Below are 13,314 nucleotides of genomic sequence, written 5' to 3'. Positions count from 1 at the left end.
GGATGGACAAGTAGAAGACCAATGCCAGGAGCAGTTCTATCCCCCATGCATTAGGTGGCAGTGGTCCATTAGGGGGCGTCCCAGCTTGGACACCCACAGTGATTCATGGGAACAGGAGTCCAGAAGTGCAAATCTGTCGGGGCCTAAGCTGGGAAGCCTCCAGCGGTACCACTGCCACCTAATGTATGATGGATGGTGCTGCTCCTGGCCTCCGGTTTCTGCTTGAGCATCCCCTGGCACCTTCCATCTTGGCAAGAGGTCATGCTGTCATCCAGCCGGGGAAACTGTCTGTCCTCCATGGCACTCGCGCTTTGTGTACTGTTCTATTTTGAAGTTTTAACAATTACATATAATTAAGCATTTTTAAAAAACAAGAATGTCTTGTTTAAAACACTGTACCACAGTGTGGACCAGATAATTATCACATTAAAAATGACAATGAAATAATGTTTTACAAATATTATTTAGTGGCAGCGCCAAGACGAGAGTTGTCTCTGTAAGTAACAAAACGAAAAAAAAAAATCAAGCAAAACAGAAACAAGACTGTTCACATCTCTCGGGAAAAAATGTCAATAGAAAGATAACTTACAGTATAAGGAAAGGTAAAATACAGCAGAAAGACATGGATTCAACTTTAAAGGCTTGGATGAAATTGCAGAAATGATCAAGCTGCAGAGAAGTTCACGGTGCCTTTATTTTGAAAACTAATATGGTAGATTTGCCCACAGTCAGGTAACACTAAGATGTGATTTGTAAGCAGACCATGAACAGAAGTGGCAGCTCTGTGACACTGCGCATTAAGGTCATATAGAAGAGAGGATGTGGCTGCACACTTCTTTTTGTAATCCATAAGCATCTGTAAACACTGCCACAGTTTACAAACATCATAACTAATGTTGTACAGTAATCCCTCCTCCATCGCGGGGATTGCGTTCCAGACACCCCCGCGAAAGGTGAAAATCCGCGAAGTAGAAACCATATGTTTATATGGTTATTTTTATATTGTCATGCTTGGGTCACAGATTTGCGCAGAAACACAGGAGGTTGTAGAGAGACAGGAACGTTATTCAAACACTGCAAACAAGCATTTGTCTCTTTTTCAAAAGTTTAAACTGTGCTCCATGACAAGACAGAGATGACAGTTCCGGCTCACAATTAAAAGAATGCAAACATATCTTCCTCTTCAAAGGAGTGCGCGTCAGAGATAGAGAAAAGCAAACAAATCAATAGGGCTGTTTGGCTTTTAAGTATGCGAAGCACCGCGGCACAAAGCAGTTGAAGGCAGCAGCTCACACCCCCTCCGTCAGGAGCAGAGAAAGAGAGAGAGAGATAGAGAGAGAGAGAGTGACAGAGAAAAACAAACAATCAAAAATCAATACGTGCTCTTAAGTATGCAAAGCACCGTGCAGCATGTCGCTTCACGAAGCAGCTGCACAGAATGGAGCAACGTGAAGATAATCTTTCAGCATTTTTAGACAAGCGTCCGTATCATCTAGGTGTGCGAACAGCCCCCCTGCTCAATCCCCCTACGTCAGGATCAGAGAATGTCAGAGCAAGAGAGAGAGAGAGAAAAGTAAGTTGAGTAGCTTCTCAGCCATCTGCCAATAGCGTCCCTTGTATGAAATCAACTGGGCAAACCAACTGAGGAAGCATGTACCAGAAATTAAAAGACCCATTGTCCGCAGAAATCCGCGAACCAGCAAAAAATCTGCGATATATATTTAAATATGCTTACATATAAAATCTGCGATAGAGTGAAGCCGCGAAAGGCGAAGCACGATATAGCGAGGGATTACTGTACTCTGTCTCTGGTTCAGCCACTTGAATTACTTTTCTGCACTTTAAACATTGTAGATGCCACATGGCCTGGATGGGCAACCTGGCCAGAAGAGAGGATGGTTCCTTACCCAGATGGGAGGCTCCTAACAAGCAGATAGGCATCCTGGCTGAGGAGGAGAAAGGATTCAGACCTGGAAGGAAGAATGGACCAAAAGGGATGGACGGACAGCCCACTGAAAAGAGAAGATGTCACTGGGTTTTTTTTTTTTACTCCCCCAGTACACTAGATGGCAGCGGCCTGGATATCAGTGCCCAGTGGGAAGCCAGTATGGTATGCTGGGAGATGTAGTCTGACAGAGCAGCCCTGCTGGAGTGACTGGGTGCTGCAAGAGGGTGCTGCAGGGAGACAAGCTCCCTGTTATAATGGACTTTTACGTGACCTGGAAGTGCTTGCATTGGGCAATCGCCCTGGCACTGGAAGTACTCCTGGGTCAATAATAAAAGGGACCACACTCCCTTTTCTAGGTAAGTCGAAGCTGGGAGTGCGTGGAGCAACACTTGGTTGGAGGAGGGCAGTGTGGTGGTAATGAGAAAAAGGTATTGAGGAGAGAGAAGACTTGTGCCTTTGTGCTTTTTGCAAGTTTGTGGAAAAAGCGGTATAATAAATCTTCCATTATTAGAACGCTGGACTCACTGTGTGTTCATGATTGGGGGTTTGGGGGTCACTGACGCCCCTGGTTCCATTACAACATGTATTTATTGTATGTTGCCATATCTCCAACTTGTAATTGCAATCCGTCAGTATATTTTAGCTGTCACTGCCTCCTTTGTAGGTTTATGGGGTCATTTATGTATAGTGAAATAGGAATGTATAGTAGGATAGCGAAATTGTTACTTACATTTGATAATCAACATGCAGCAAAATGAAAAAAAATGAAGGGAAACAGAAACAAGACTGTGCAGATCTCTAGGGAAAAAATGTCAATAGAAAGATAACTTATAAGGAAAGGTAAAATACAGTAGAAAGACATGGATTCAACTTTAAAGGCTTGGATGAAATTGCAGCAATGATCAAGCTGCAGAGAAGTTCACGGTGCCTTTATTTAAAAAACTAATATGGTCGATTTGCCCACAGTCAGGTAACACTAAGATAATATATGTAAGCAGACCTTGAACAGAAGTGACAGCTTTGTGACGCTACTCATTTTACACAAATAACCACATAAACAAATCACATTTAAACTGCAATATGAAGTTTTCTGTTGCCAAAGATCTGAATAAACTGTGATCTATGTAGAAAAAAATAAATCATTGATAAAGCTATTCATAGTGTTCAGACTATGACTAAATTTCAATTGGTCACTTTTAATCTCATGCCAACTTTCTATGCTCAAACGAAGACTTGTGTTCAGACCACCTATTAAGTTAGGCAGGCAGACTGTACATCACCATCAGCGTGGGACCGACATTTGTTATGTCGCATTTGTTATGGACATGTCTACAAGAAAGGAGTCCACATGGTGGCAGAAGGAGGGTTAATGACTAGGAGATTCAAAAAGTTAGGCAAATTGGAGCAGACACAAAACTTGGTCACACCACTAAAAGATATTGAAAGAACCAAAACACCAAACCAGAAGCACAGTCAGAAAAAATATCACACACATTATCAAACTAGCTGGTATAAATTACCCCAAACTACCACTACATGTCACATTTTTTTTCCTTTGCAAATCCAAACACTTGAATGCTATTAGCTGTTCACTGCCATCCCTTAGGGCTCATTTATACTTCACGCTCAGAACGCGCAAGCGCATACATCATGGCTGCCACGCGTTCCCAGCGTTCATTTGACGTGTCCTCTGAGCAGGTCCTCAGAAATTAATGCGACGCGAGTGCGAGTTGCAGTACCTGCAAAACGTCAGTGGGTGCAGTGTGATAAAAGTCGAAATGTGACGTCAGAGTCTTTGTTTACTATCTACATGTGACAGAAAACTGCTATGCAGATCCTACGGGCGCGCTTTGATGTTTGATGAATGGCTCGATGTTGTGAAGCCAAATGCCGACATACAGATGCATTCGTGTTACTTTTATATTCAAACGTCGCATATTCCCGATCGTAATGACACAATACATTTTAAAAGTCTCACATACCATCTTTTACGCCGTCTTTTTTTCTGGGGCTTCCTCCTGACCTGACAGCAGTGGCAAACAGCAATAGATCGCCACACAGAACACATTAAATGTATGATATTCCAACTCTCTGAACATTTAGAATCCTTAGATTTATAGTTGATATCACTTTCATGATGAAATTCAGTAAAGTGTGTATGTTACATTGTACAGATTATTCATTATTTAAACAAAATTAACGATTTCTGTTAATAATTACACACATGGGGGTGACAAGGTGGCGGAGAGGTAGCACTGCTGTCTTGCAGGGAGTCACATCGCTGGTATTCCCCGCCTGGAGTTTGCATGTTTTTCTGCTGGGTTTCCACAGTGTGCTCCGGATTCTTTCTAAAGATATGCAGATTTGGTGACAATAAAATGACGCTAGTGTATGTGAGTGCTTGTATTCACCTTGTGATGTAGGGATATTCACCGTGTAGGGATTGTTTCTGCCTCATGCCCAATGCTTGCTGGATTGATGGAATGATTAAACATCCTTTTTAGAGATATTGCGGTGAGGTGTCATCGGAATTTAATGGGTGTTCCAGGCAGTTCACAACACAGTGAAGCCGAACCTGTTCTCACCGTGAGGATATCTCTCACTGCCACCTGGTGGATTCCTCCAGATTTAAGTAAAGTACGCGCGCAAGTATAAACAGGAAAACGTTTGCATACCAGGAGCATCTGCTGGAGCATGTGTCGCATCACGTGAAGTATAAACCTGGCCTTACGGGTAATAAGTAATGACACAAGATGCCAAGAGGCATAATAACTGCAAACAATATGGCTGTAGCCATTCAAAGGTGGTTATAAAAGGGCGGTTACACAAAAAAAAAAACAACAAAAAATATAAACAATCAGACAGTGATACGTAACCAGTCCAAAAAGGAGAAAGACTGTGTTCAAGAATGTCAAAAACCCAAATGTCTTATAACATTGCCTGGAGTTTCTTTGCTCCAAATGATTGAAACAGAACTCTTAATACACAGTTTACAAAATACTGCTGTATCGAAACAGATTTGTATAGATATTTGTAATGCCTAGAGATTCACATTAGAAGAAAAAAATATATATATTTGCTGTATTACAGCACTTACAAGCACTTTGGCCTTTTGAATCTCTTCGACAGTGGAAGCTCTTTCTTGTAAAATGGCAAAGTTCAGGTTCTCCCGGGCAGCTGCTCTCTCTCTTTGAGCAATTCTGGCCAGCTCCTCTTGTACCAGTGCTTGTTCTCTTTCATACCTATGCAAATAATACATTTTAGTCAAACACAAAAGTATAATTATACAGAGCATGTGTATACAATATACAGAGCATCCTGCACAATATCTTTAGATGCTGCAAGCAGAGCTTGAATTTTACATTATTTAAACTTACCTCACAGCCCGGATAGTAAAATGAGACTGATTTAAAATATTACTGTGGTAACAAAGAAGATAAAATTTTTTTCAGAACAGCTCATCCAACCAATACTTCCCCTACCAGATTCTGAAAGTTTCATCTTGAAATAATCACTCATCTTCATCTACCGTGCTGTACAGCAGATTAGCTAATTGCCCTTCAAATCTGTTTCTTCCATACTCACTAGTCTTGAACATCCTCTGGGATGAGATCAATTTTTTTTTTCATAACATTTGATAACATTTTCAACCATATATTTTTTAACCTCCTCTTTGCTCCTTGTCCCCACCACTTCCATCATGGAGCACTTCACCCAATCATCCTTCGTCTTTCGTTCCACATACCTTAGTTCCTTTCTCCTCAGCATAGCATCTACTGCCTCCACACCAAGTCTGACTCTTAACTCAACAATCAACTCATTCTGTGATTCTCTCAGTCTTTTCCTTTTTGCTTCTTGTTCTACCTTCATCGACCATAGCTCACTCTACTCCTTACACAACTTTCATAAATATTTCATCTTTCATGCCAGAGATACCTCTTCAGAAGTCAGAATGGGGGACAGCTCCCGGAATTTCTTCCATGCACCTTTCCCCCTTGTTATCACTGCCATGTCGGTACATCTATCTGCACTCAGCATGTCACTAACTAGCAGAGCATCACAAATTTCTCCAAAACACCTCCATTGCTGATATCTAGATCTATATGTGCTACATCAGCATTCCACAATCCTCTCACACACAAATGCTGTACCCACGGCCTGCTTACTACATTTCACACCACTATTCCTTGTATGCACTCACATCTTTTTTGTTAAGACCACAATTGAATCTAGCATATAAGATTAGCATAGCAAATACAACAGTATGCTTCATAATTAAGACAAGGTATGCTTTAAAAAAGAGTTCATCAGAGTCAGTGTGCTTATTTTAGGATTATATTAATAGGTTCTTGACATGTTTTAAAAATGTTCTGAACAGATCTTATTAAGCAAAATTTAATTCTTTCTAATATAAAATAATATAATACATTGCTTCCTCACTGAGGTACAGGAGGTGGATAGGGCTTCTTGAGCCAACTTCTGACCAACCATGCATTGGATTGAGTTTTCTCTAACACTTCTGTTGCACATGCTGCACGGTCACACAATCACTTCTTCTACACCTCCTGCATACGTCTCCGTCCATCACCTTGGTCCTTCCTGCATTTATCTTGAGGCCTTTTACTTCCAAGCTAGTTATCCATGTCAATAATTTCACCTTCAAATCTGCTTCTTTGCTATCAATACAAGATTATCAGCTTACAAGAGTTCCCACGGTAGTCCTTCACACACTTCTCTGGTTATCACTTCCATCACTACTACACAAAGTAAAAATTATAACTTTGTAGACTCAGAATGGACTCCTGGAGCAGCCCCACCTTCGCCGTTGAACTTTCACTATCCCACCGTCTCTGGTTCTTCATACATTGACATACTAAGCAATCATCCACACTTAACTTTCTCAATATCCACCTCACCAAAGTTTATGGCACCTTCTTAAATGTCTTCTGTAGATCTACAAATGCATAATGCGGCTTCTTTCCTGCATTTGGCCGATGGAGAAGATCACATCTGTTGCTCCCTTTCCAGGTATGAGACCAAGCTGCAATTTGCTGGCTTTCATTTGATCCCTGATTGTATTCCCTAGTGATCACTCAATCACCTCATTCATACATCCTCTGAAACAACACACTTTGTTTTGCTTTCAATCTTTGACCAAATCATTTTTAACATCATTTTTGCTATATTCTGAATTCATCCCCAGTTACTGTATATTGTTAAGATACAGCCAATGAGGAAAGCAAGCTTCATCTATGTCTCCCTGGAGTGGTACCAATTTAAACAAATCCTCAGTCGCAAAGCACAGAAGTTATGTCCTGCGGAGAAGGGAATAAATCACACCAGGCCACCAACAAGAGAAACCTTTACAAGAAAAAAGAGAAGGAAACTCTATAGAAGACTGCAACATGGAGCTGAAGTAAAGTGCCGAGGCTTTGTGAATCAGAAAACTACTAAAACAATTTATTGAAAAGACAGAAACATATCCATGTTTCATTAATTCTATTACAGTAATCACTGTAACAAAGAAACTGCACTGTACATCAACTAACAGCGTAACGTGGAGGGCTACTGTGGTTAATTTCCCCATAACAAAAGCAATACTTTGTGGCATGGTGTCAACTATTAACTATAATTCACACAACTTAAATTCATATAATTTTTAAGCACGACTAACCAAACAGATATTATTTATTAAAATGTGTCTAAATGTATTCGGTATGCTAATGCACTTCTTTAATTCAACAAAACAGCCTGCATGCTTTTTACATATGTGCAAGTGTTCCTTGTTATTCTGTACTGTTACTGTTGTTCTTTATCAGTTCATCACCCTTCTTGCTCATTTGATACACAAAATTTGTAATTTAAAGCAGGTAAACTTACTTAACATGACCTACATATTTACTGAAATTTAATAATTCAGATTAAATGCTGCCACATTTTTTCACTACATACATAATATTGGCTAACACAATGGTGGAATTAATGGATAATTTCAAATAATAATTTTGTGGCTCAAAGATAAAATGTAAAATACCATTTAGAGCAGTGGTTCCCAACCTTTTTTTTTGGCCATGCCCCACCTAGGCCTCTCTAAAATCATGATGTCCCCCACTGTAACATATATCTTATTCTTTTTATTACCTATTCAAAAAGTGAACTCCTACTCATGTGGAGAAAGCCCATTATGTCATTAATTTGGTCTAAACAAGCTTCCAAAGAACATGGAAACAAAAGAGGGAAAGGATAGTTGAAGTACTGACAAAGAAATCACTAAGAAATTGTTAAAAAAATAATATAATATGAAGTAATATGAAAATACAGAAAATACAGTTTTGAAAACATATAATAAGAAACATGATATTCATAAATATAAAGTAACTTTAATGACAGCTTTTTCTGTAATATTTTGATCATTTTATATTTTTGTTATATTTTAAAATTTTATAATCATTGTTACAATTCATATTACTTTAATGGTAAAAATGATTTCTAAGTAGAAAAACCCAAGCCGGTTGTAAAATCATAAATTAAAGGGTTCTTCACCACCCCTTCTATGTTTATATAAATACATCAATGTGTCTGTAAAAAATAAAAATAAAAAACATTTGTTTATTTTTTTCTATCATTTTTAACAGTGAATTTCTGTTTTCTCATTTTATAAATTGTTTAACGTACCTAAATTCTCGAATTGCCCCCCTAAAAATTCAAATTGCTCCACATTGGGAATCACCGATTTAGAGTGTAAAGAATATTAACATGCCTGTACTTTCAAGGTTGGCCAGAAGATGTCAGTGCAATTCTTTCAGCACAGAAATGAATACTAAATAGAGAGGACAATTTTGTTTGTGTACTTAATGTGACAATTCATAAAGGTGGCCAAAAACAGAAACAAAACACTAGAATCGTACCTTCGGTATAGCTCTTCTTCTCGTTCTGTGTATGTTTTGCCTGAGCGACCTTCTTGTGATTTAGGAGGACCTTAAAAAATATTAAAGATAATTAGATACTTTCACAAAATTAAGTTTAAACTGCTATATTTTAATAAATTAATGTTTTCATAATTCAGAGAGTTACAAGGTTACTTGCATAGATTTTTTTTATTAATTAAGAGAGATAGTAAACACTGCTTACAAGTCAATGATTGATGCACATTAAGTGAATAAAACTAAACAATCCATATAGCATTCATAAAGCTGACATGCTATAGTCCTGGACTTGGATTTTTTCTGAAGAAAGAAAGAAAGAAAGAAAGAAAGAAAGAAAGAAAGAAAGAAAGAAAGGCACTATATGAGATAGATAGATAGATAGATAGATAGATAGATAGATAGATAGATAGATAGATAGATAGATAGATAGATAGATAGATAGATAGATAGATAGATAGATAGATAGATAGATAGATAGATAGATAGCAAATAATACCTGTTGCACTTGGACCCCCCTCACTCCTTTTTGAAGGGGGTGGCTTTGACTCAGGTAAAGAATGAGACCGATCTTTTGCACGTTGTATAACAGCATCTGACAACTACAATGAAACATATGGAGAATAATTAAATATATCATAATATCGTAATTAAAAGATTGTATCAAATTCCACCATTTTCTGAACACATGCCCTCCATAATGGGGTTGCAGGTAGCCAAAACCAACGCAATTGATAAAAACGAACAGAATGCATTAGATGTCATCATTTTCTGAACAGTCCATAACAGGGATTCAAGTAGCCAAAACTTATCCAATTGTTAAATGTAACAGATTGCATAAAATTCTGTCATTTTCTGAATACATTTAGTCCATAACTGGGTTTCAGGTAGCCATAACCTATCAGGCAGAATTGGATATAAAGCAGGCAGTACCCTGGGCAGGGCACCAAACTATCGCTGGGCATAGTCATAATAATCTTACAGTCACCAACTAACCAAGCATTTATTTGAGTGCAGGAACAAATCTAAGCATCCAAAGAAAACCCATGCATAGACTGGGACAAGGAAGGAACTGAACCTAAGTCCCTGAAGCTGTGATCCAGTAGCACTAAGAGCCATATATTAATTTCCATTCATCAAACCTGCTTAAAACAATTTTAGGCTCACAGGGTGCAAGAGCATATCTCATTGGTATTAAACTCAATACAGGGACCCTCACTTGATAGAGAATGAGTCCATCACATAGTCCGTTCATTAATGCACTTACAGTATGCTCACTCATTCAGGGACAGCTTATATAAGAGATGATGCCCATTGCTGAGTTGTAAAAGGAAATGGGATGAAATCTCAAGCAGAAACGAGAAGAACATGCAGCCTCCGTACACACAGATACAGGGCCGGCATTTGAGCCCCACTTCTTGTATTCGTGAAGAAGCAACACTAACCAATGCATACCAGTCCATCATAATTTTAATATTTAACAAAATGCAGTGGATCAAAAACTAAAACCGCAGCAAAGGTGTTCAAATTGGCTTTTAGTATGTGTATATTCCCTCTTGCTGACACACCGAAGGAGAAAACCTTTTAAATCTAAATCAATTATTTCTTCATATGTGTTTAGTAAAGCAACGATCCCTTTCTGAGACCGATCTTTCCCGTAAGAAAAATCATGAAGACGAGAAACCTAGAGCCCACGAAAGTTATTTATGACAAACTCAAGTACAGTATGGACAAATTGCTAAGCATGACCGTGGTCGACGTCAGTGACGGATGTCCTTCTGTTATCCTTGTCAGAATGACTGATGACTTGTCAGCAAATGGAACTTTACTTACTTTTGGGGAAACACAGAATTCTAAAAGAGGAATGCACAAAAGCCATATCATATTTTATTTTGTTTTCTATCATGCTTAAAATAAGTTTGGCGACTTTTATAAGGTATTTATGCAAAAGATTACTTCTCTTCTGGGCATCCATGCATACACCAGCAAAAGAGTCAAAACAATTAGAGGTGATCTGCTAGAGTACAAATATGCACCTATGGTAAAGTCAGAAAATAGCGTTATCCGCAAGGCGAGACTGTATATGCGCTTATAATGACATTTGTAAGTGCACTGTGGGACTTTTATTTAAATATGTTTCGAGCAATGGGAGAAAAACATTACGGCCTGTTGGCTGCAAAACTGAGGCTGGTCCGTTTCGCGATCCTTCAGTAGATTGCTTCGGTGCCCCTTGGATGGGCATCTTTCCACAACTCCGCTTCGGTGGCTGCTATACTTAACCCACACACTTACCTTAACGCCGGCGGGCAGCACCCTGACTTTGTCCTCTTCATCCATGGCAAACGACACCTTTCTAACTGTACTTTCGCTACCTCCCATGGCTTCAGAAAACCTAAATAAACAGACTTGATAAAATACGTAAACTGATTTATTTATTTCTTTTGAAAATACTCTATTGTTTATACTCCTTCAGAAGCTGACGATTTCTATAGAAATACAGGTTTCGTATTCAGCGTGCCAAACGTCAAAACGTATACCGAAGCAGCGCCTCCTGTGATTGGTGAGTAGCAACTGACTGACCAATCGCAATTCAATTTACTAGAAAAGAAACGTAGAGCGTGCTGGGGATTGTAGTTGCTGTATATCCAGCTTAAGGTTTAAATCAAAGTTGTAAACTTCCCAGGTTGTTAAGTAGTCCTTAAAAGCACACCTTAATTGCAAAGATACCAGATTTCTTTTGATAACAATAACATCAATTGAAGAAAAGAGACAGAGGAGAAAATGAAGCATCAGTAAGCGTGCACCGAGTCTATTTAATCAGTGCTGCCAAAGCAGCCCCTCTGACAGCTGCTCCCTTTACGTGAGAGTCTTTGAGCCACTGCTACGAACAGCATGGTTTTACATGCCAGTTGGTTATTTTCTTAAGTTTTCTGAAGGATGAGATGGTTGCTATTCTTGTTTGTCATTTTTAACGTTTGAATGTGGTAAATTCCTTCTTTAAAACGTTCCATCCATCCATCCATTTTCCAACCCGCTGAATCCGAACACAGGGTCACGGGGGTCTGCCGGAGCCAATCCCAGCCAACACAGGGCACAAGGCAGGAACCAATCCTGGGCAGGGTGCCAACCCACCGCAGTTTAAAACGTTCTGTTTTGCATAAGGTACACACCTTTCCTCTACTGAATATTAATAAGGGCTCATCTAGTACTGTACAATACTCGGTAGTATTAGGATAATGCATTACCCCGCTCTTTCGGTTTGATTCGATTATAGAGATAGAACAAGTTCATTATAGGTTGTGAAGTGCCCCTTTTAAAGAGGTTAGTGTGATTTCTGAATGAGATTTGTTTTTTTTTTAGAAGTCTGGCAGATCTGGTGGGTGTGAAGGTGGAGACGGAGCTGCTAACAACGATCGGGTGTCGCGCTGCAAATAAACATACTGGCCAGTCGTAGTTAGGACACTTCAAGTACATTTTAGGTCGCGAAAAAGGCACTTCCATTTTTTCACCGTATATCAGATCTTCTTCTTCAATTTCGGGCTCATAAATATGCTGCAAAGTGTTGGGTTCTCCTAAAAAATAACAAACATTTTGGTGTTCTCCTATTTATTGATCACTTAATCCAGCACGGCGTTTCCGAACGTTTTGTTATTTTGTGGTGGTACAGTTTTTTGTAACCAAAATCATCTCAACGCACACCACTATTTTACTAACTAAAAACATATCTCATACACGTGCTCAAATGACCGAAGTACTGGGACCACATAGAAGCCTGTAAAAAAGCAAATCCGAGCACGCTGTTTGCAGACATGGCACTTAGTGAGCGCTTTGGTGGCATTTCCCAGCTGCTTCGTCCCTTTGCCCACCCCCCTCTTCCTCAGAGGCAACTCGTACGCCCACTATCCACCAGGCCATTTAGCCTTGCTGGCGACAACACATCCAGGCGAATGGACTCTAGCAGCCAGGATACAAGTCCGAAGTGCTCTAACATAGTGATTGCGGAGCTGCTTTTATGCCAGGTAGTTCTGTCATCCTCAGACAGGTCTCGACCACCCTAGTGCGCTACACTATTATTTCCACGGCACACCTGGGGTCGCTGTCATGGCGCACCGTTGAAGAGCACTGCTCTGTGCAGATGTCATTACCAACACGAAGACACTATATTTTGATTGAGAAAATTCTTTCTATTTATTTATTTGATATTCCAATATAAATATTTAAAAAGAGACATTAAGAACAGAAGAACTGAAAACGATTAATAAACAGTACCGAATAAAAACGAGTATCTGAAGTGTATAAGTTTATTCTCGCCACAAAAAAAAGAAAAGTTATTTTGCAAAAGTATTGTGGTTTTTCACGATAATTATTGCGTTATTTTGAAAACATATTGCATCATTTCGCAAAGGAACAGCCTGCTGCTGGCTGCCATTATCGTCATGCATA

General features: G+C 39.3%; 1 protein-coding gene across 2 annotated transcripts in view; it reads right to left on the bottom strand.

Annotated features, from left to right (window-relative positions):
- Positions 1 to 11,417, bottom strand: part of LOC114668740 (MICOS complex subunit mic25-a-like) — a 487,502-nt gene extending 476,085 nt beyond the window's left edge. The window contains exons 1-4 of one of the 2 annotated variants that reach the window (XM_028824653.2): positions 11,164 to 11,417; positions 9,371 to 9,473; positions 8,857 to 8,926; positions 5,046 to 5,190 (exon numbers count right to left, since the gene is read on the bottom strand). In XM_028824653.2, coding sequence (XP_028680486.1) covers positions 5,046 to 5,190; positions 8,857 to 8,926; positions 9,371 to 9,473; positions 11,164 to 11,250 — 405 coding nt within the window. In that variant the 5' untranslated portion in view covers positions 11,251 to 11,417. The remainder of the gene's footprint in view (positions 1 to 5,045; positions 5,191 to 8,856; positions 8,927 to 9,370; positions 9,474 to 11,163) is intronic. The other variant, XM_028824654.2, reaches the window with a different exon arrangement.
- Positions 11,418 to 13,314: the final 1,897 nt, after the last annotated feature.

The sequence above is a fragment of the Erpetoichthys calabaricus genome, chromosome 18, assembly GCF_900747795.2.
Source record: "Erpetoichthys calabaricus chromosome 18, fErpCal1.3, whole genome shotgun sequence".
In the NCBI taxonomy this organism is placed as follows: domain Eukaryota; kingdom Metazoa; phylum Chordata; class Cladistia; order Polypteriformes; family Polypteridae; genus Erpetoichthys; species Erpetoichthys calabaricus.
Note: the sequence above shows the minus strand (reverse complement) of the source record. Positions and strands in the feature narration are given on the sequence as shown.